Source organism: Coturnix japonica, chromosome 3 (genome assembly GCF_054131305.1).
Source record: "Coturnix japonica strain WE chromosome 3, WE-NBRP24, whole genome shotgun sequence".
NCBI lineage: Eukaryota > Metazoa > Chordata > Aves > Galliformes > Phasianidae > Coturnix > Coturnix japonica.
The window spans coordinates 47,246,267-47,269,764 of record NC_140665.1 but is presented as its reverse complement, the minus strand read 5'-3'; the positions used below and the strand labels follow the sequence as shown (position 1 = coordinate 47,269,764).

Sequence of the window (23,498 nt, the reverse complement as noted above, 5' to 3'; positions counted from 1 at the left end):
TTATTTTATGCTCAGATTACAAGATCTTTGGGAATGAGAAGGATCTTTCAGTTAAATGTATGGCTCGTGCCAAACAGGGTCTGCTGTGGACTAAAGATCTAGCTCCTATGGCAATAAAGATAATAAATAATAAAAAATAGGAGGATAAACTTATTACAAGAGACCTTTAGAAAGTCTAGTAGTAAAGAGTTAGGTTACCTAGCTATAGCTAGCAGCATTGGGGAACAGATTTAGGTCTTCTGTAGAGACAGTTGCATCAGCCCTATACCACAAATGTTCTGTGGCATCTCAACATATATCAGAAGGCATAAAATCATTTGGTATCAGTTGTAGTAAGAGACTGTATCTCTTTGTGTAGATTCAGAAAGCTACTATAGTGGTAGATCAACTACAAGATCGTTTACCAGAAAGCTCAGTCGAAAAAGCATCTAAAACTGAGCTCCTGGAACTCCTGGATTACCACAGCAGCTTCCTTCTGGAAGTGGAGCACCAGCTATCATCTTTGGGTCTGCTCAAACAGCATGCTCTTAATATGCTTCAGGATGTGGAAATAAAGCCTCTGTCTCAGGAAGAAGTACCAGTCATGCAAGAAGTCAAAGCAATGCAAGATCGATGCCACAAGTAAGGCATTTTTTTAACTTTATATATTTTTTTGAGATTCACTAAAAAAGTACTAACTTAAAATTAATTCAATAATAACAGTTCACTCATTATTTTTATTATCACTAAATATTACACAATTAAATTTTATTATATTTAAGGTAAGCGTAAGTTAAAATTTAAATAAACTTTAATTAATTTGGAAATATAGTTTTACTGTTATTTTTTATTTCCATCATCCATGAGTATATATTGTAGAGTATGTAATTCCTGCCTTGCTTTAATAATGGGAACTTATGTAAGAATAGCATAAACTACATTGGAGTTATAACTGATTTTAAGCACTTCCATTGCATCTCACCTTTAATAGTGACCGTTCAACTTTTTGTATCCTAAGTTTGTGTTAGTTTGTCACTTTGTTTCTCCTATTTAAAGCACTTCATTTGAAAAAGTAGGCATGCTTTGAATTTTGCAGGGGGATTTAGCACCTGGGCAAATAGAATGTGTCTTAATTATACCCTGTGATTATATGAATATTTATATAATTCTAAAGTGTAAATCTACTGTGTAAACCAGGAATCTTTATAGCTAAGGTTCAGGGTTTTAGATTACAGAAATCCACATCTGAACCAGTTAATTCTTACTGCCTAGTTAGTGAAGGAGTATGGACAAGTTTCTAGCCTATTTTAGAAGTTTTGGTTTTTTTTTGGAATGGCTACAAATCATTCTTAATTATGCCCTAAAATTACCTGTTTCCTCCACTGACAATACAGACACCTTGTAATGGTGAGCTCAGGTGTAGATGTCTGTATGATAAACATTTACAGTAAACATAGATGTCAAAATATATAAAACTGCTAATTAAAAGGATTGAACTGAGGAATAAATGTGAGAGATGTGTCTGCTTCTCTAGGTGGCTACACTGCTCTCTTTTTTATTGTTTTTAATCTGGGGATGTTAATCATTCTTTTCATTATTACGTAATTTTGACAAAGCAATCTGTTTAATTGAATCCTTAAGTCTTCACAAATAGTCATTGTTTCTGTTTCTAAAGTATGCAGCAGAAAGTGAAAAAAAGTGTAAAGCTCGTGAAACAGGAGCTGAAAGAACGTGAGGAGGTTGAAGCACAATTAAATGTTGTGAAGACTTGGATCCAGGAAACAAAAGAATATTTATTAAACCCTGATGTGGAAGTGGATACTCAACTTCAGGAGCTGAAGGTATATCAAATCTGTCAATTTCTTAATTACAGTGTTTCTAGTATATCTTCATAATCTAGTAGAGAATATTAATCAGTTCCAAATGACCATCAATTCAAATTAGATGAAAATAGTTGAATTTTGAGTAAGCCACCAGAAAAAAAGAAATCATAAAAGTAGGCCGTAATATCTTACTTTCAAGATATTTAAGATACATTTAAATATTTGTATTTATGCAATTTTACATATCTAGCATTTTATTTTATGAACTAATTTAAAATATGAAGGAACGATAGAGTGTGAATGGGCAAAACATGGCATCTCTTTTCCATGTCAGATCTCTTGGGAGAAACAAAAGCAACTAAATTACCTCCATATACTGGAGGTGCTGAAAACTTGATGTTTTCCACATACAGATGACATACTGGAACAGAGGACTGGACCAGAACATCATAAGTGAGAATCCAGGGAATCTCAACATAGAATTATTTATATGAACTAATTAAAAGAAAACAAACAAACAACAACAACAACAAGAACAAAAAAAACTTGGAAGCAATTAGCTTTGTTGTAACCTGCAAGTAATATCTTTTGCTTATGCAGCTTATGCAGACATAATTATTTTCCTACTGTTCCTAACAATGTTGTTTTTCTGTGATTAGTCTCTCCTCTGTGAAGTAACTACTCATCGGCAGGCTGTTGAAAAAATGGCTGAACAACAACAGAATAAGTACTTGGGGCTTTATACAATTTTGCCTTCTGAACTCTCTCTTCATTTGGCAGAAGTTGGGCTGGCCCTTGTTACTGTACAAGATCAGGTAAAATGTAGTAGATAACACTGTTACAGAATCACTGCATTTTTTCAGTTGGTCAACCTCATTTGCTCAAGCAGAGACACCCAGAGCAGGTTACCCAGGGACATGTCCAGATAGCTTTTCAAGATCTGCTGTGAGGGAGACTCCAAATCTTGGGCAGCATGACCACTAGTGCGGTCACCTGCATAATACACAAGTGCATCTGGGTATTCTGAGGGAACTCCTGTGTTCCATTTTGTGTCCATTGCCTCTTATCTCTGCACTGGTCACCACTGAAGAGAGTCTGGCTCCCATTACAGATGTAAGGCCCTTCTTTACGCTTCTTAACTTTGCAATGTGTTGTATCTGAGCATGGTCAAAGTGTGATTAATTTTATTATCTACTTACTTCAACAAAATAAAATTAAGTTACTTTCAATATGAAAGTCAACTTCCTTTCAGGAGGAGAATTTTCTAGTTACTGAATTTCTAATTTTTGACAGATTCAAGCCAAAGAAAAAGAAACTGGGCATATCAAAACACTGAATCAAGAGTTTGGACAGAGAATTCAGGGGATAGCGAATGAATTAAATGCAATTCTTTCCAAACTGAAAAGGAAAACAAATGATATAGTACAAGCTAAACTTGAACAAAAGGTAAGAATAAGATTTCCTTAAATAGTTACACCAAAAACTCTTCTGAACTGAGAGTTTGTACCAATTTTATATTTGCAAAGATCTTAGATATTTTTATTTTATTATGTAGTTCAGTGGAATGTACAGAACTACAACTTTGCAAACTAGCCTATTCAGGGTATAATTAGCCCATGAGGGTACGACAAGAGGGGCGTATTTGAGAGTAAAAGAGCATGCAATTCTCTCTAAATAAAGCATGTATGAATGCAATCTGAAGAAGCCCAAGAGGATTCCAAACTACTCCTAAAAGACCACTCTTTTCAGTCCATCTTTACAGTTGATAAATAGATTTTCACTTAATGAAAAATTTAACTTCTTAGTTGATCTCACATAATGTGGTGTACTCATGAAGTTAAGTACTAATTGAGCAGTTAAGGGGAAATGCAAAGGACTCTGTTATTTTTTGGGGGTCCTCTGAATTTTAGTACTACTCATAAAAACTCATCTCTACTGAGGCATAATGGCCAAGTGGGAATGATGTGTGAGAGTAAAACTTCATCTTTGTTTTCTTGAATGTTGTGTATTTCTGTTTGTTTCTTTTTGCTGTAGATGGAAGGGAGACTGGGCAGGGGAAGTGGCTGTGGCTTCTTTTGTTTTTGTCTCTTAACTAGTTAAAGATAAGCTTGACTAAGTTACTGTGTGAAAGTAATCAAAGCATACCAAATAGGAGAAGACTTGGTATGTCTGGTGTATCATAAATTACCTGCTTGTTTTCATAGGTTATTAGCAACACATCTGAAGTGCTGTTTGCTTTCTAGTACATGTCACTGAACTGCCTCCTGTTAAAACTGGTAAACCCTTGATCCCCAAATTCTAACAGAAGGCCAATTAAATGTATTTTCCAATGTTCCACAGACAAAACCTCTATTTTGAGATTTGAGTCACCAGAGATTTAGTAAAGTTTCTGTAACTACACAACAGTTCTCAGATGCTATTTCTGAGATTGGGTTGGCTTTGGTCACAGTATTAAATATTTTTTGTATTAAAATTGAAACTAAAATCCCTATGACCCAAATCAGATATATCTGTCCCTCACTTTCAAGCACTGTAGAAATTCTTTTTCTTTATTCTAAATATATGGACATATAGTTATGCCTGTCTGAGATATGTATGTTATTGTTTTTAAATGTGTAGATCATAGTATCGTTATATCTGCACATAGATAGTTATGTTTTTAAGGTGTGATGGTATTAGTACAATAATAGTTATTTATCACAAATGATCAAACAGTTGATCATAAATTACAATCTAATGTGTTTCTGTCAGGACAGTCCTAACCAAATCAGTTTAAAGCACTTGCGGCTAGATTAGAGTTCAGTTCTGAATCAGTTATTGCCTGATGATTGTAATTTATATTTCTAAAAATAATTGTCAAGTGTTTGATGGGAATTACTTTACAGAAGTAATGAATCATTAATACCTTAGGCATAAAAAGAAAGACAAAAACCCTACACCACAAAAAACAATAACAAATATTCATCAGTTTGAGAACTATTGATAACCTATTAGATTACAACAGAAACTTCGTAATTGTGGTAGGAAAATCTGATTTAAAAATCTGTTTCTACTGAAATGGTCTGTTTTCATCCAGACTGCACCTTTGTCTGCGTCAAGCTATGAAAACACTAAAGTTTTCATAATGCATTCTTGAGTAATTACTAATTTCTGAGTTTGTAAGCATAACAAGACCCTTTCATATAAACAAAAATCTTTGTCATGGCAATGTGTGCTGACCATTCACTTCATCCAAGAACAGTTGACATCACTCTGAATTGACTCAGTCTTTTAATATAGTAAGGAAAATGGTTATCCATTTCATCCAAGTCAGAGAGGAAAAACTAGTGGCACACATTTAAGAGATGACCGAACACCCTGCCTTCCTGCTTAGAGTGTTGCTGATTTGCAGCCAGAATAAAGATGCAATAAATCATGGAAACTCCCTGTCTCACTTATTTTCTTTTTTATTCTTTCTAGATTCTTGGTGAAGAGTTGGACAGCTGTAACATAAAGTTACTGGAATTAGATGCATCAATCCAGGAGTTTTCAGAACAGCACATACCCTTGGCTAAGCAGCTGGCTAACAGAGTAGGGAAACTCACTGCACTGCACCAACAGACCATACGGCAGGCTGAGTACAGAGCAACCAAGCTCAGTCAGGTATGGTCTAACTTCTTTACTGTCATTTCTTTTGGAAGAAGAAAGTGCATTAAAAAGTTCTCATTTATTCTCCCTTAGTTATGTAAGGAGATACATTCCTTGGTACATCTGCCTATTTTTATTCAGGGTTTGTGTAACACAGCAGAGAGGAACACAGATTGGTGTCAGATAAGGAGGGTGGAATAACTCTATATGGTGCTGATTTAACATCTTCTAACATGAAGCATCTGATGATTGGTTCCTATGGTGCCCTGAAAAAATGTTGGTTCTTCCTACAAAATTCAACATGTCAGGAATTAATATATTATTTCACTTTTCAGGGTCTCTACCTCACTGTTAATTATATTTGCTTCCTTGCAAAGGAAAAGAAAAAAATTTATTTTGGTCACTGTAGAGGGAGAATATCCATCAGTATATACAATGAAAATTGTAGATACAGAGGCATTGATAATACATGATCTTTCTCCACTTAACTATTCACAAAGTTTTTTTCCCTGCTGTCCTCAGGGTTCAGTACTTGGAATCCTTTATGTACTTTTGCTAAATGTCACTATCAAAAAATAGTTTAAATAAAAGCAAAGAAAGGGAATTTGTATGATTCTACCATTAATACTTTGATAATTTATGAGTTCTTTGTTCTGCATGCATGAGTAAGCTTCAGTTACTTCTGAAAACTTGATATATAAGAACAGATAGAAAATTACTATCAATGTATGAATTCCATCAGGGTACTTGATGAAGGAGTTTATGGATATTTTTGTTCAGCACCATGAAATCTGCTTCCCATTAAAAACAATTAAAAAGTTACAGCAAATATTACATGCATATGCAGAATTATAGTTTAATGCAGTCCATTCCTCATACAGAACAAATGCCTGAAGATAAGTGAAATTAATCCTGTTAGAAATACAGATATGTGCTATACAGAAATTAGGTGAATCAGAGTAGAGCATCTTTTGTCTTGTACCTCAAAACAAGTACAACTTTTCTCTTTTTGGAAATATGACAGCCTGGGTGGATGAAGCACGTTTTAAATAAAAGTTCTTTAGAAAGCTGCATGGTAAGACAAAAAGAAGGATATGGAATGACGTGAAAGAGGCTTGCAGTGAGTCACAAGCTGAGACAAGGTTTTTTTCAAACTTATTTGTAAGGCTGAAATGTGTGCAGGAAACATACTGTCTAGTGATGCAGGTGAATATCAGTGCACTCTCCCACTGTGACCTGAGTTTTTGTAGTGCCATTTTTCTTGAAAAATAGATAAGCTTACTGCTAAAAGCAAACCTTTTTTAACTTCATAAGTTCATGGTCAACAGTAATTAAAAGTTGTTAAAATGATCCCCAAATTCAAAAAGAGTAAATGAAATGAACACATTTTTCATTCTCTAAGAATTGTACAGAATTACATCCTATACATAAGAGGTGCATTTTTTTCTTTTATGTCCAGGCTACTTCGCATTTGGAAGAATACAATGAGATGCTGGAGTTCATACTGAAATGGATTGAGAAAGCAAATATCTTAGTGCATGGTAGTATAACATGGAATTCTTCCTCTCAGCTTCGTGATCAGTTTAAAGCCTACCAGGTGATTATACTAGCTACTACATTTAATGGAAGTGTATAGAAGACCCTAATATTTATCTCATATACTTTTCCTTATTTCCTTAATGGAAAAAAAAAAAGAAAAAAAAAGAAAAAAAAGTAAAAATATTCTGCTCCTCTGACTTGTCCTCCAAGTCTTAAACTTGATTTATTTCTTCTGTATAAATGTTTTGAAGACTGAAATAAGAATACCTTGTTGAAAAAAAACGCGTGTTTCAAGTAATCTTTGCATGTAATCAAGTACATTGGCTTTATGGGAGCTTTTGATAGACCATTTTGTGTAGACAGCGAGATGTTATCGCATTAAATACCTCATAGCCACTAATACTTTTTTAAAGAAATATCATCATAATTCTTTTCCGAATACTATTCTATTGCTTATTCTATTGCTTATTATAAATTCTAATTTACTTAAACACAATTTTCAGGTTTTTTTATATCCCATTTTAAGCTAAATTTGGATAGCCTTTGTTCACATCTACACACTTTCACACTGAATATTCCCAGACTGATACCCAACTGATGAGTTTTTTTTCTTCCCATTTGCTTCCTACTAGATATATCAGACTTTCAGACAAATCATGTTCATAGATGATGTATGTTATATTTTATATTTTACAGGCAAGTATGTATAGCAAAATACTAAAATGAATGTGTTGATAAGTACAGTTGCTGAAACTTCAAGACTTGTGCTTTTCTTGCCCTGAAGCACTTAAAAATTTGCTCAGTATTAAGCATATTGTAAGCTTTACAGTAAAATGATAGAACACAATCATGTTTAGTGATGTTTATAAATTCAGGAGTTTGCAGGATAAAAATGGGCTAAGAGATAGATCCAATCTGTAGCTCAGCTGTGGCATTCTGATTACATCTTTATCTAGACTATGCTTGAAGAATCTGGGGAGATACATGGCGATCTCGAGGCCATGAGTGAAAGGATTGAATATCTGGCCAGTGTATACTCAACTGAAGGACTGTCTCAGCAAGTGCTAGAACTGGGGCGTCGGACAGAAGAGTTACAACAAGTTATCAAAGTGCGGCTACCAAATCTGCAAGATGCTGCCAAGGTACATGAGAGCACTTTTTTTCAATTACTGACTGACAGCTAGGTTTCTGTGTGCTTAAGAGATTGTGGTTTAGTGAGTACTAGCAGTGCAGATCATCTGTCATCTATAAAGGACACAGTTCTGTTATTTAAAAGGACATATCTTGCACCACTTGTGATGCTGTTGGGCATTCTGCCTTGGTTTTGGGTACTGCTTCAGACAGTAGATTTCTGTAGGTCATGTTACATCTGCCCTTTCTGCTTGGATGCATTGGGAACCATTGTATTTCTCAAAAGGAACTGCGTACCTGTGTTTAGATACTTGAATTGAGATGGGTATGAATATGTCTGTGTTGATATTTATGATGCACCATTTATTTTTCACTTAGAATATTCCTAACGCCTGTCTGCTATTAATTCAGATCAGTCCTGAACCTGACAGGAACTCTATATTGTGTAAGACCCATGACTCTAAGAAAATACAATAACATGATTTTCTGTGTCCCTGGTGTGTCTTTGGGACTCTTCCATATGTGTTTATTGTTAACATAAATGTGTGCTATACATATGTCATGTATAAGGGCATTATAGACAGATGCAAGATACAGAGACAAGCAGAGAAGAGTTTTCTATTTACTGTTACCTTCTGGGTGTTAAATTTTACATCTCTTTTTTGGAATTGACAAAATGATTTAGTGTTTTGGTGTTTTTTTTAAGTGTAGTATACTTTTAGGATTCCTTTTGCTATTGGCTAATACAGTTAAACACAGCTAAATAAAAAAATAATTCCTACAGGCTGCTAAGAGTAGTCTATCATCAACAGTTAGGATGATCACAACTAATATTGATTTTTTTTTTTTTCTTATTTCACAGTATTTTTAGGATATAACACTGTAGTGATTTAAGAACAGCTAAGATCCACCATTCAGCTCTCTCACTCCCCACCCTCAGAAGCATAAAGATGGCAAAAAATGTGGTTGATATAAGAAGCAGTTTAATTAAATGAAAAGAAATAAAAATAAAATCAAAGCTGTGTGGAAGCAAAAGGAGAGAAAGTAGGGAATTTTTAGCATTATTATTATTACTATTTTCTCTAATTTCTGTCAGCAGGCAGTGTTTAGTCACATCTTAGGAAGCTGGGTCTCAGTACCAGTGGTTGTTCTAGAAGGTCATTGCTTTCTTAAAAGTACCACCTTCTTCTTATGAGCTGAAGGTTTTTTTTCCCCCCATTGAATAAACCAGAGACTGGCACACAAATAAGCAAAGTTGAATGAAACTTAACTAACTTCAGTTCTCAGAGAAATATCAGAATAATGAATAAAGTATGTGGAAACTGTTACATGAAAACATGGAAATGAGTAGAAGTCAAATTTAAAATGAAGGTAATAGACCTTATAGATAAGTATATAATGTGTCATATATCTTGACTTTAATAGTGTTTCACAATATATTGTTATTGGCACAGTTGATAAGCTTATCTAGTTGAAAATGTATCAAGTAGGTGTAAAGATATATAGAAATTTCCCAAATGTGTAATTATCGATGGTTCTCACCCAAAAAGATTGGATACTTGAAGTAGGATCTTTGGTTCTCCTTTGGGCTGTTTCTAGTCAATATTTTCATTATTAAGTTGGATGGTGTTTTAGAGACCATAACTTGGAAGTTGATTATAGAACACTAAATGTGCAGAGGATACCTGAACAAATTTAGACTGCTATTCAACAGGGATAAAGCAAATTGTTACCTTTAGATAGGAAGAAAACATTATTTGTGTATCTGAATGAATGTACCTCTACCTTGTTAGAGGTACCCTGTAGAAAGATCTTGAATTTAAAAATATAGATCATAGAAAAATAAATGAACATTTTTCTAAAATAGTCCCACAAGTATGCAAAAAATAGAAGAAAATAATTGTCAAGACATGTGAAGTGTTTCTTTTCTTCTACCTATCAATCATGATCATGGTTTCAACAGCATCTAGTTTTGCACATGAACAAGGGACAGTAATGATAGTGAGACGAATATAAATTTGCAAGAAAAAATTGCATTGAAAGAGGAATATGACATATGAAGTATTCAGAGAGGATAAAAATAAATTGTTCCTATCTGTTGTTAATAGGATAGTAAGTAGAGGGCAGAAATTGCAGTAGAAGATAGCTTCATGTCAAACCATCACAAAAAGAAACCTAGACAAAGAGTACTGGATCACTGGAATATGTTATCTGTAGAGATGAAGACACTGCTGCTAGTGTTTTTAAGAATGGCCTGAAAAGATAGCCCAGTTCTGTCCTGTCTTATTTAGGGAAGGTGACAAGAGGACATCTTGATCTCCTTTTTAGGTTATGACTCTCTGAAATCAGTTTTGTAACATATATACCATGTTTGAGATAGATGAAGTACTTAAAATAGTAACTCTTGCTGTGAAATCTATTTTTTCCACATCCTCATAATACTTGCAACAGTATCCTTGTTAAAATTATGACTTAGTTTTGACAAGCTATTAAGAACACAACTACAAAATCCAGACAGATGTATATTTATAGTGACTTTTTATTTATTTATTTTTATTTTTCTGACTCATGAAATCATTCACAAATATTTTGTTGTTACAGGACATGAAGAAGTTTGAAGTTGAGCTGAGAGCTTTGCAGGCTGCTCTGGAGCAAGCCCAGGCCACACTGACATCTCCAGAGCTTGGGCGTTTGAGCTTGAAAGAGCAACTGTCTCACAGACAGGTAAAAGTGCAGGGCCTCAAAATTAACTCTTCAGTAGCATGAGCTCTGGCAAAGAGAATGTTGGTAAGACTGGTGTTTCTTTTTGTGGGTAATTGTTTCAAAGTCTAGCACCAAATTACAGCCAAGTAAATAAGGAATCAAATCGTAGAATGATTTCTGCTGTGAGGGACCTTAAAAAAAAAAAAAACTTCCCTTGACATCTAATCTAAATTTCCTCTATAATTCTATACAGAATTGTGGAATTCATATAGTTATTTTTCAGATATGTGAACACAAATGTTACTGTGCTTAGACACTCTGAAATAGAGTTCAGTATGCTGTTTCATGAGTTATTTTTATGCCTATTACGTAAGCCTTTTGATTTATTAATACTTTAAAAGAATATTATTTCAATATGAATAACTCCAGACAAAGTGTACCTTGATTGTATTTAACTATAAATAAAAAAATGCATTTTTTTAGCCTGTGAATTCATCATTTGTTGTTTGCTGCATCAGATACTGTGGGTGTTTTGCAAATTATCTTATTTGTGGAACTGACTTTTTCTAGCATCTGTTGTCTGAAATGGAATCACTGAAGCCAAAGGTTCATGCAGTCCAAGTCTGTCAAAGTGCCTTGAGGATTCCTGAAGAGGTGGTCACCAGCCTGCCAATATGTCACAGTGCACTCCAGCTCCAGGAGGAGGCCAGCCGCCTGCAGCACACTGCCATTCAGCAGTGCAACATCATGCAGGCAAGCATAACTCTACCCTGCGTATTACCCAGAGTGACTTGAAAAGTGCCTTACGAACTTCAATGAAAACAAAGACTTTCATATCTCTGTCCATTCTGTTTTTTCCCATGTAAAAGTGCTATAGTAAAACTGTCAGACTAGGATACTAGGCAGTACTATCTGTTGGTGTGTATTTCTGGTGCAGATGTTTGTGGGAAGCTGAAGATTCAGCCCAGTATTGAATAACTTAAAAAATCACGTATCTAAACTGTTTTCTGGAAACAGTTAAATTAAACAGTTGAATTCATTGCAGTTCACCATATATCTTAATGGACTGATGTTTTCCTGACTTTATTCTTGCTTTGCTTAACCAGGTGCTAGTGCCTTTTATGTATAAGTTTGTTTCAGTTCACAAAGGAGATTGGTCATGCTTGGAGTAAACAAATCCTTTTTTTTATGTGTGAGTAGACACTTAAATATTCTTTCCCCTCTCTAGGAAGCTGTGGTTCAGTATGAGCAATATGAGCAAGAAATGAAACATTTACAGCAAATGATAGAGAGTGCCCATCATGAGATCCAGGACAAACCAATAGCAACCAGTAACATCCAGGAACTCCAGAACCAGATTTCACGTCATGAGGTAGGAAAGCCAAAACATACTTACTGGAGACACACTGGCGCCAAATATTTTTCATAACCAAGTTTCATTAGATTTCTGACAAGTTTTTCAGGCATGCTTAAAGGCTCTCTGAGCAGGTAAACTAATAATAAATAAACCCAATAGGAAAGTCATGCTTTAGTACAGTCTGGAGTATTTATTTGTTTATTCAGTTAAATGTATCCTAATCTCCAGGCAATGTTATGGCAAACTAAGCAATTAAGAGGCAGTTACCATATGTACTTGACTGAGGAGCATCCCATAAGTTAATGCTATTGAACATTTAGTTAGTTGATTGCTACCAAATTAGTGAATACTTATTTCCATCCCATTAACAAAGTCACCAAGGTACCTGAATCACAGCAAAACCACTGTAAATCTGGAGGAATACTGTGCCAGAGCCATTCCAAAGGCTTCTTAGCAAGTTGTCTTGAGAAGAGCTTTATCCCGTGTAGTTACAAATTCTACCTTCAAACTTACTTATCTTAAGTGATCAAATGAGTCACGACACCCACCATGGACTCTTCACTGTTGTGCTGTCACAGGAGCTTCTAAATACCATTTCCTTACTCCTATCTTTTGTTTATTCAGAGATAGAAAATGAGTCAAATATATCTGTATATCAATTTTTGACACCAGATGGCACAATTCCTTTACCTTTTAATTAAAACCTGCTTGTAGTATTATGTAATGTAGACTAATGTTGTATGTATTGCTTGTTTTCAATGCAGTTCTTATAAAAGTAGCTTACTATAAATGCAGAGTGGTTTCCCTTAAAAAACAAATAGAAGAAAGAGAGAGGGAACTGTTTCACACTTGTAAGATTTTTAAGAGACTAACTTATGAATATATATGTATATATATTTATTTTGTCTACTAAGTAGCTGTGAGCAAGCACACATAGAAGAGGATTCTGTGTTGTTATATGACTTAAGAGGGCAAATCTGTCTAGGTGCCTGTTGCGTGTGCTATTAATTTAAGAAAACTTTAGTTATGATATTTTCTGTTGAAGCCTGCATGAGCAAAAACTTAGAGATATTTGTAGTACCTACGCTTATAACAAGAATAGGAGGATGGAAGTTAAATGAACATACGTTATTGTCTACAAAGCTGATAGTGCTGTGCATGTATGAAACAACAGTTAAACTCTGTAGCTAAGCTTACCAAACCCTGTTTCATCAGAATTTCAGATGAGAATACAGATAAGTAGCTTCATAGTTGTGTATGGCTTTAATGGATATACAATGCCATACAAAATATTTCCTTTCAAGGTTACTTTGTATTTTCCACAATCAGGTTTTTGCACTTTTTGTGTTTTCCTTTTATTCAATTGCAGGAGGTATGTTAGATGCTCAGGAATAGCAGACATTAATGTGACGTGTTATTGTATTTAATATATTGAATTATAACAGATTTCCCACTTTTGAGTCCCTGAGATTCGTTATTCATTGAACGTTCATTATTGAATGACTAGTACTTGCCAAGCATTGCGGATAACTGTACTCCAGCTGCTAGACATAAAAGCTAAGGCTTGATTTAATTGCAGTATGTCTTTCAACTGATCTAGTTGACTCTTTTATACTTTGTTTCATCTCCAAGCTGAACTGTGGAGGTCCTCTTGTTGCTGACATGGCAGGGACCAGGTAGCCTTGATTTACAAGCAGAAAACATTATCAGCATTCTTTGCGTTGCATTCACTTTGTAACTGCATTTTTCACTGGGACAGTTCTGCACTGTGACTCTGAGGAAGTGATTTACTGAAGATATAAAATAACTAAAATGATCTTTTCATTTTACTTGCCTGAAGTGGTAGTTTTTAAATTATTTTTATTTTATTTTATTTTTTATATTGTAAAAATTGATTGTTAAAACTTATATTAGCATACATTTAATATTTCAGCTTATTCTGTGTTTATTATGATGATAGATATTGCAACTTCTGTTGCTAGTGTTCCTTGAAAGCTTTCCTTGGGTAAAAGAATTTAAAGCAGGCTGATTTAACAGGCAAGCATAAACATATGTGTATTCTGCTTTACAGATAAAAATCCTACCACATTACTGAGCCTCGAGGGAGGCAGGACCAATAGCTTAAGCATAAATGTGAAAAGCTAATGAATCTTCCAATAGAATCATAGATTCTGCTATTTATTTTTTGAAATAAACAAGCTTAATGCCTTTAAAGCAGACACTGAACTAGGCAGTAGTACAGAGCATGAGATAATACAAGCCATTCATTTCCATATTTCTTCTCTGAGTAAACTTATTATGATGGTTTTTAACCATTAGATTGACCATTCCATAGCCACAATAAATATTTTAAAGTCTCGCTTTAAGCCAGGTTCACCAATGATTTTTAAATTTTTATCTCATAAGACAAAAGCAAAACCAAAATGAAATGAAATATATCTGAACTCTGGCATAAATGATTCAGTCTGCATTTAGTATTATCTGACTTACTGTTCACAATACATTTGATCTTGTTAAGCTCTGTGAGTTATTGTTTCAACAATTTGTTCTTTCTGCTGAGAGCTGAATGATGCATTTTTTACAGTTCTGGTTCCCATATGACCTCATTTTCATGGCATGCAGTATGTGGAAGAGCTTCATCTTCCTTAGATAAACACAAATAGATCTGGAGAAAAAACAAAAAAAGTAAAAATAGAAAAGAACAAGGGAGAGATATTCTGCTTTTCTGTAAAATGAGGCATACAGAATTTGTGCCCAGATGAGGCTGGATGCAAGTATGAGGTGTCCTTCACTTCTGCAGTGATCATACAGAGGGTTTCACAGTACTTTTCCGGTTTCACTTCAAAGCTGTCTGCTTTGTGCTTTAGCTGTGCAGTGAGATGCAGCCTGACTTGTTCCCTCCACGGTCAACATCCTGCTTTTCAGCTAGTGCTGCTGCTTATGCAGGGTTTCTGAGAGGCAGTGCTATGATTTTATTGGCTGAGCTAGGAGGGGAAGCTCCACGGAAGCTGAAATGCTGCTCGTCCAATAGTCTGTATTGGCTGCTTCTGCATTAGGGAAAAAATGTTTCCTCAGGAGCTGGCACAGAAGATCAAAGGATACCAGGAGCAAATTGCTTCTTTGAATTCAAAGTGCAAGATGCTAACGATGAAAGCAAAACATGCCACGATGCTTCTGACAGTGACAGAAGTGGAGGGGCTTTCAGAAGGAATGGAGGAGCTGGATTCAGACCTGTTCCCGGCACACCCTGCACATCCCTCAGTGGTTATGGTAAGGAAGGAATTGGTCTCAGTGATATTTATCCTAGCAGCCTGTTTTTGCATCATTGCAACACTTCTATGCAGCAAGTTGTCACAGTTCACATCTGTATTTTGCTTTTGAAATGGCCGGGCTGTGGCAAACTTCAGCTTCCTCTTTCTGTATTTTGCTTTATGTGGGTTTTCAAGACTCACTGAAATACCAGTGGCAGTTTTCAGTAATAAGATGCAAATATATAACTTCTTTTTCACTGTCAGCATGTGATAGCAAACACTGAAAAACAACTGAGTAGCAGGAACAAAATAATGGCAGAAAAAAACATTATTTCATAACATGCTGCAGTGTGCATATTTTACAGACTGTATTTTTAATGCTCCTTTATTAAAATGTTGATGTGGTACTTGACAGTACGCTGCTATGTTCTTATATGACTGTGTATAAATTGAAACTAGATAAGTATTGACATAGGCCTCATGCTTGAATTAAACTGTTTTTGTCTGTCTCTTGTTGGGTCTCATTACAAATGTATTGCTGATGTCACTGAGGGTTTTGCATAAGTAAAAACTGACTACAGATTTCAGGGTTTATCACTTTATAACAGCATTAGGGAAGAAAAAAAGCACAAGTTACTATTGGATTATATGTTTTTTATATTTTAATTCTTTTTCTTGTTGTTCTAACCAGGCCTGGGTATGGAGACCAATACTGCTTTATTTTATAGCTCTCCATAATATTACCATATGCATCTCTGACAGTTTTAGAAGACATCTAGGCAAACCTTAACTTATTATTAAGCTGCTGGCTATACGTTTCCTTTTAAATTCATTAGGTTACAGAAGAGCATGTTCATACTAAAGTACAAGTAGATAAAACTATGGATTTGCCACATTTTTCACCTGACAAATCTTAAGAGCACAAGGGATGACAAGATACTGTCAAGTTGATTCCAGATGTGTGTTATTTTTCCTGCTTTGAACTCAATCTAAGTACACCTAAGTTGAGGTAACTTATTTTCTTCCTGTGCTCTGGCGTTTACTTTTCCTGTGGCAGATGACTGCTGGTCGCTGTCACACGCTGCTCTCCCCTGTCACTGAGGAATCTGGGGAGGAGGGAACCAACAGTGAGATCTCTTCTCCACCTGCCTGTCGCTCTCCCTCACCTGTGGCTAATACAGATGCTTCTGTTAACCAGGTACCTCTCTTTTTGCATTCATTCAGCTTTTATGTCAGAGATATGCACGGTTCCATTCCATGGTGGTTTATTTAATCCCATGAAAGAATATTTACCCATAGAGATGGAGCCTCAGTTCCTTATATCTAAATTAACTGAACCTTCAGGTTCAAGCTCTAAAAGTATTCAAATACTGACTTCTGAATTTAAAATGTGTAAGCTCAGTGTAACAGCTATTCACTGTTTATTAAATAAATCTATGTCAAATTTGCTAATCTGTTCTATGTCACTACAATATTCTATTTATACTTTATTTTATATGTTCATAGCAGTGCATAATGGAATCTTGCATCTTGAGAAACATTGAATTTTCAATAATAAAACATTTCATTATGTCCATTTTCATCTATCTTATAGTACCATAGACATTGTAGCATTGGTATTTTCCATTTAACACCATTTCAAGTATTAACTTTCATGTGTTCTTTTCATGTATTGTTCATTCCATAATTTCAGTGACAGCCTATTTTAAGTAGTAGTGAGAATGATGAGTAAATTACATTTTAAACTAAACCTGAGGACTCTGATGCTTCTACTAGGAACAAGTGTACATCAGCATCATTTGAAATGGGAGCAATGAACCAGCACATTGGGCATCATGCACATGAAAGAGTATATGTAATGTTGAGCTGAGGTTTATAAATTAGGAGCAGTTACTGGCTCACTCCATTCATCATGTTTAGAGTTTTGTGGTTGCTTGTTTCTTACACCTATGGCTGGTTCCAGAATTGACTCCTGCAGACTTTAAAGGTACAGTAGTATAGTGCTGCATTGCTGAGTAGATTGAGAAAAATTTGAACATGTTGTTCAGTAATTTCCTATACTAGTTTTCATGATATATGTGGTACTTTAGAAGCTGCTAAATTTAACTGATTCATTTTTAATTAATTGATTTAAAAAGGAATACCAAGATAAGATAGAAATAAAGGTGCCGTTATTCAAAGACATGATAAAAATGTTAAATGATGCATCAGAAGGTTTTTTCTGTTACTTCAGAGAGTCTGAAATTTTCCAGTAGTATTTACTGGTAGAAAGGCAGCTGTATATTTCAGTACTAAAAATATCAAGACAGTATTAATCAGTGAGAGTTAAACAGGCAAGAGCAGCGTACTTCCAAATAAACACATCCATTGTCAGTGCATTATGTTTATGTGAAAATGAAATAAAACAAATGAAAAACTTCAGTAACTCAAATAATAAAAAAAAATCCACTGAAAATGATGTCCAATCATGGCCTGATACCAGAACACAAATTTTAAGACCCATGTTCTCCATGGGCAGAATTTCATGTAGATCTTTGAAAAAGAGAAAATTTCTGGTGCTATAATAACAATGAAAAACAGACAACAACAAAAAAAACACAAAAAACTAACAGATGAAGGTTTCTTCAGTGTGGTTAATGTTGAAATGAACCTCATTTACTAGGCAACCTGAGGAAGAACATTCCAAAATGCAGTGGTTTACTTACAAAATACTTAGGTTACCATGCACATGAGATTAAAGCAAAAGAAAGTATGAAACTGGCAGTGCTGATCATAATGGATGATTAGGGAGACCTCATGAAAGAAGGCTGGTAAAAATAATAATAAAAAGAAGTATTAGTAGTAGTAACAATGCTTCTAGAGAAGAGACAATTAGAAGTTTAAATATGAATTTAAAAGTATTCTGTAAAAATAACCTTTGCAAAACTAATTTAGAATTTTTTTTTGACGTTAATAAGTGAAATAATTTCTCACAGAAGTATCACCCATAAATTACCATAAAAATAAGTAAACAGGAGCTCTGAACAGTAAAGAATTTAATTTGTTTAATTTGGGTGGAAAAAATTTAGAGCCCTTATGAAATGTTTTGTTTGTATTGTTTTCCAGTATCTCCATTATCTCCTAAGGATAAACAATTTTCTGAATTTAAATAATTATGCTTTTTATTTGCATTGCTAACAAAGTGTCTAATCTTTTAGAAAGCTGAGGGATTTCATGCTACAGAGTGTTTCAGCAGTAAATAACAGTCCTTTGATGCAGTGCATTCTAATCATTCTAGTGCACAGTAAAATCAGGACCTTCATCTCTGCTATGATACTAAAAGAGAATCTGCTGGGGCTAACATTTCTCACATTTACCCAAGATAAAATTGATTAAAATTTAGCACCTCTTTAAAAGTTTTCCAGATATGTGTAGAACAATCACACTGAAAAACCTGATGTTGTTGGCACAAAGCCTTCGAGGCTACAGCTGGTCCTGTGATTCAAGTCTTCAACACCGGGTCATTGTTAAATGTCTACGTTTCTCCCCATACACAGACTACTTAATAATCTTTCTTCCTCCTCCCATTATGAAAACTCACCTAGTTTGCACTAGCCCTTGTTAAATATCTTTTGAAATCTGCATACATCTTCTGCCCCTGCATCCTAACCATCAAGCTTTTAAATACAATTCATTGGCTAATTTTCATGAAAGAAGGATGAGATTTGTGGTCTTTATATGTGAGACCAAATCTGCTCTGTGTAAGAACATTTGTATTTATACTGTCAGCATAAAAACCCTTATGAAAATAGTCATTTTGTATGTTCCAAAAAGTAGTTGAAAAGATGGGTAAAAGGGTTACTTTTCCCTTTCAGCCACTTATTCTACACATTTTCCTGGAAGCACAGCTTGGTTGGCTGTTTGTCTTTAGAGAAGACTAGTGGGGGCTGTACAGTAACTGTAAACAAATAGAGGAGTTGTCTGCAGCAATGCAGCCATGACTTGGAAAGGTCACTAATGATGAGAGTCAAAAACTCTGAAATCAATTTCCTGAATACCATGTTAAGCTGTTACCTATTCCTTCTTGTCTTCTGGACATCACTAAAGTTTTCATCTTCTAATTTCTCCCATTTCTCAATATGTTTATAAAGAGGTACTTCATTAAACAGATTCAGACAGATTCTTGGGCCTTATCCTTATCTGGAGAGACTCTGAAAAAGTAGAGACATGAGTTGTCTTATTAGGTCATGGCAGCTGCCTGCCTTTAAAAACATCAGTGCTTCAACAGCACTTCAACTATAAAAATGTCCATCAAGGAAGCAGATGACCTGATCTCACATCTCTTCATTTTCTGGATAAGGAGAGGAAATGAAAAAACATACCTGTGCAGCTACTGGATGACATTCTGTTTTCTGGGGCAGGTGGCATTCTTCGTGCTCTGTAGATTCTCTCTCTGTAGGAGAGCCTGAGAAGGTGACTGTGCTTGAGGAGTGACTTTATTTCTGCACTATTCTTCCAGAGATTGTTTGGTTTTGTTCATGTATGTTATTAAATATTATTGAATTAGTAATGAGAGGAATCTGCTCCAAATTTGGATTGTTTTGCAAGTATTCTAAATTCCAATATGTACAGAAGGGTCTCCATTCCAAGAAAATGTGTTATTTTGAAATTAAATAGGACCCTTTTTCTTAAACCCCGAACATCCTTTGGTAACAGTGGGCTTTTTCCTTCTTTGGATCTCTCTAATTCCTCCTGCCCTTAGTTATCAAGCCATATATTTTTGTGTACTTTTCAAAGAAATAATGTAAATTTCATTTTCAAAAATTCTTCTTAGCTAATACAATTAAGCCAACTAAGGATTAAAAAAGAAATATTATGATGACTATAAATTCCCCAAAGGGTAACAAGTTAAGCACATAATGTAGGCCTGTATTTTATTTAATTGTTTTTTAAACCTTATTTGTTAAATATTATTTCCAAAAATGAGGCCACAAAAAGATCTGTAGCATATGAAACCTTTGTTCCAGTGTTTTGCTGCAGCACCAAACACTAAATAAACAAGATCTGGTAAGAAATGTTTTCTTCCTGATTTTTTTCAATGATAATTTGAACATTTGCCTATTTTACATAGCATGTTGGTCCCTGTGATATTTTATGAGTCAGTTAACAATACTTGTTTCCTAGAAGGCCAATGCTTGATTCTCCTCCTTATCTCTTTGACTTCAACATATTCCATTTTGGTTCTTCATTTGCCTATTCTTTGTTTATCAAAATGGTATTCTTTGCCACCTACAATACCATAACCTGCTGTCTGATGAGGGCTTTCCCTGTCTATAATAGTTACAATGCTAAAACATTCCAAACTTGGGAACTCCCCTCACAGCTTTTCCATGTCTTTACAGAGTCAAATCTTGAGCTCTCTTGCTAATATTCATCCTAAACATGAAAAAAATGAGCCCACAATTTTCATCATATTAAAGCTCCAAATATACTACTGAGTGTATTTATTTTCTCTGTTTGGATACTTCTTTTGACTTTCTGGGGTGTTGTGTTATTTGTTATATTTTTTTAATGCACATATGTAATGAATCAGTATGTGAAAGGATATTCTTATACATTGTCTTTCATGTTGAAAGTGCAATTATATGCTTCATGCTTGTAGGACATTGCATATTACCAAGCCTTATCTGCTGAACAGTTGCAAACAGAAGCTGCTAAAATTCAGCCCAGCACTTCAGCCACTCAAGAGTTTTATGAACCAGGCTTAGAATCAGCTGCTAGTGCCAAACTGGATGATTTGCAACGTTCTTGGGAAACATTGAAGAATGTGGTAAGTCTGCATCTGGAGGGTTTAAAAAAATTGGCCTGCTTGTAAGGAATAAAATATAATGAACTTGCTTAGCTAGTATTTTCCTCTGAAGTTCTTGGCTTCCTGGGGGGCAACAAGAATTATCATTTGCAAGATTGTATTACATTGTCTTTGTTTTTCCTTTGAAAGTCTGTGCAGGATGATGGACCTCCATTAAGAAAAAATAAGTCATTAATGTTGATAGGTGCCTTCAGAAATGGTAGCTATTTTCAGACTATATTCCAAAACCTAAAACGGTATTTAACTCATACTGGATAGGTTGGCACAGACATCCAATTCATCCGAATACTGAGTCATCTTAATACAGTTTTGCATAATATTGTAGTATAGTCATTTTGTGCTGTATCAAAATGGCTTAAGTTTTAATTATGTGCTATAAATCTTAACTCTTTGCAAAGGCATAGTAGCTATTATAGAGTATTAAGAACTTTGCTTCTATCAAGTGGTATGCATGCATATGTTAGAGTGCATAAAATCTATAATGCGTGAGAATGTGCATAAGGCTTCCCTGTTGAATAAAGCACCTTTTTTCACTAAGAGAATTTGACTGATGATGTTTAAACAGATAAATAATTTTAATGCCATTGGTTTTCTTTATAGTTTATACTTTTGAAAACTGATTATGTAATTTTTTTTTTGTTGTTGTTGTTGTTCTCATAAGCCTAGAGATGTATGAAGCAGAAGAAAAAGAAAATCCATGAGTAAACAGTGTGCCCTTGTGGGCAAAAAGGCCAGTATTATACAGGAATATATTAAAAAGAGTGTGGTCGAGGGAAATTCTCCTCCCCCTTTGCTCTGCCCTGATGAAATCACATCTGGAGTATAGTGTCCAGTTCTGGACTCAGTTCAAAAAAGACAGGGAAATGCTAGAGATAGTCCAGCAGAGGGCTCCAAAGATGAGTAGGGGACGGAAGCATCTCCCATGTGAGAAAGTGCGGAGCTACCTGGATCTGTTCAGCCTGATGAAAAGAAGGCTGAAGGAAGATCTTATCAATGTTTTTAAATATGTAAAGTGTGAGAGTTAAATGGGTAGGCCAGGCTTATTTCAGTGGTGCCCAGTGACAGAACAAGGAGATACAGGCACTAACTTGAACAGTTACATCTGAACATGAGAAAAAACGTCTTTACTGTTAAAGTTAGATCACTGGAATAGGCTGCTCACAGATGCTGTGAAGTCTCCTCTGGAGATATTAAAAAACCTCCTGAACACATTTCTGTGTATCCTCCTCCACAGAACCTGCTTTAGCAGGGACCTTGGACTGTATGATTTCTAGAGGTCTCTGACAATTTTGCACTTTTCTATAAGAGGTTAGAATTTATACCTTCTACTCCCCTTCAGATAAGTGAAAAACAGCGCACACTTTATGAAGCTCTTGAGCGCCAACAGAAATATCAGGACACACTTCAGTCTATATCCACAAAAATGGAGACCACTGAGATGAAACTGAATGAGAGTTTGGAACCAGCCAAGAGCCCAGAGAGCCAGATGGCTGAACATCAGGTAAAAACTTATATCTGAGAAATAAAGTGAGATCACACATTACCTATATATTTTTAGTTTCCTTTGTTATTTGATAGCAGTAATCTTTGTGGTTAGATGACTCGGTAATATGCAGTAGCTGTATTAATCTACATTCACTCCATATGTCTTGCCTTTGTAGACTTCCTGCTCTTCTGAAGAGGTTGTAATAGGGATCCTTTTTAAAAAGGGGCCTTAGAAAGTATTAAGAATAGATCACGAGTTTGACATAATCTGTTATCAGAGATTGGGTTCACTGATGCCTACACACACAATTTTCAGCATGACTGCTATTAGCATATCAATGCACGCTGTTATATATAGACTATATATAATGTTCTCAGTATTATTAGATCATAACCCATACTGATAAATTGTATTTGTCTTAATCTAACTTTTGCTTTGTTAAACAAAACAAACATTCCAAATAAGATTACAAAAAATTGTCCCAAGGGAAGTCTTAAAAAATGCTGGTCTTAATAATGTCAATCTCTTAAAAATAAGAGAATATTGTAATTATTTGAAATAAAATACTGTAATTACATTCACGAAGCGGGTTTTCTTCTTCAGGTTGTTAATAACAGCATTACTGACAAAGAGTGAAAACAAGCTATTGTGCTGAAATTTACTGTATCAGCTTTCATGCTACAGGAAAAGATTTTCTATTTCTAACTCATTTTGTAAGGCTTCATTCTTGGATTCTCAGAGCGTCAAGCTAACA

General features: G+C 34.9%; 1 protein-coding gene across 17 annotated transcripts in view; it reads left to right on the top strand.

The window, feature by feature from the left end:
* SYNE1 (spectrin repeat containing nuclear envelope protein 1) overlaps positions 1-23,498 on the top strand; it is a 275,903-nt gene that overhangs the window by 167,896 nt on the left and 84,509 nt on the right. For 15 of the 17 annotated variants that reach the window (XR_014944012.1, XR_014944011.1, XM_015858221.3 and 12 more), the window contains 14 exons: positions 359-621; positions 1,655-1,820; positions 2,462-2,617; positions 3,096-3,248; positions 5,262-5,444; positions 6,889-7,026; positions 7,925-8,110; positions 10,701-10,823; positions 11,373-11,555; positions 12,031-12,174; positions 15,235-15,429; positions 16,468-16,608; positions 21,052-21,219; positions 22,598-22,759. Coding sequence is in view for 15 of the 17 variants with exons in the window: in XM_015858221.3 (XP_015713707.3) it covers positions 359-621; positions 1,655-1,820; positions 2,462-2,617; positions 3,096-3,248; positions 5,262-5,444; positions 6,889-7,026; positions 7,925-8,110; positions 10,701-10,823; positions 11,373-11,555; positions 12,031-12,174; positions 15,235-15,429; positions 16,468-16,608; positions 21,052-21,219; positions 22,598-22,759 (2,361 nt within the window). In the remaining 2 variants the exon portion in view is untranslated. The remainder of the gene's footprint in view (positions 1-358; positions 622-1,654; positions 1,821-2,461; positions 2,618-3,095; positions 3,249-5,261; positions 5,445-6,888; positions 7,027-7,924; positions 8,111-10,700; positions 10,824-11,372; positions 11,556-12,030; positions 12,175-15,234; positions 15,430-16,467; positions 16,609-21,051; positions 21,220-22,597; positions 22,760-23,498) is intronic. The other 2 variants (XM_085541499.1, XM_032443845.2) reach the window with 1 other exon arrangement.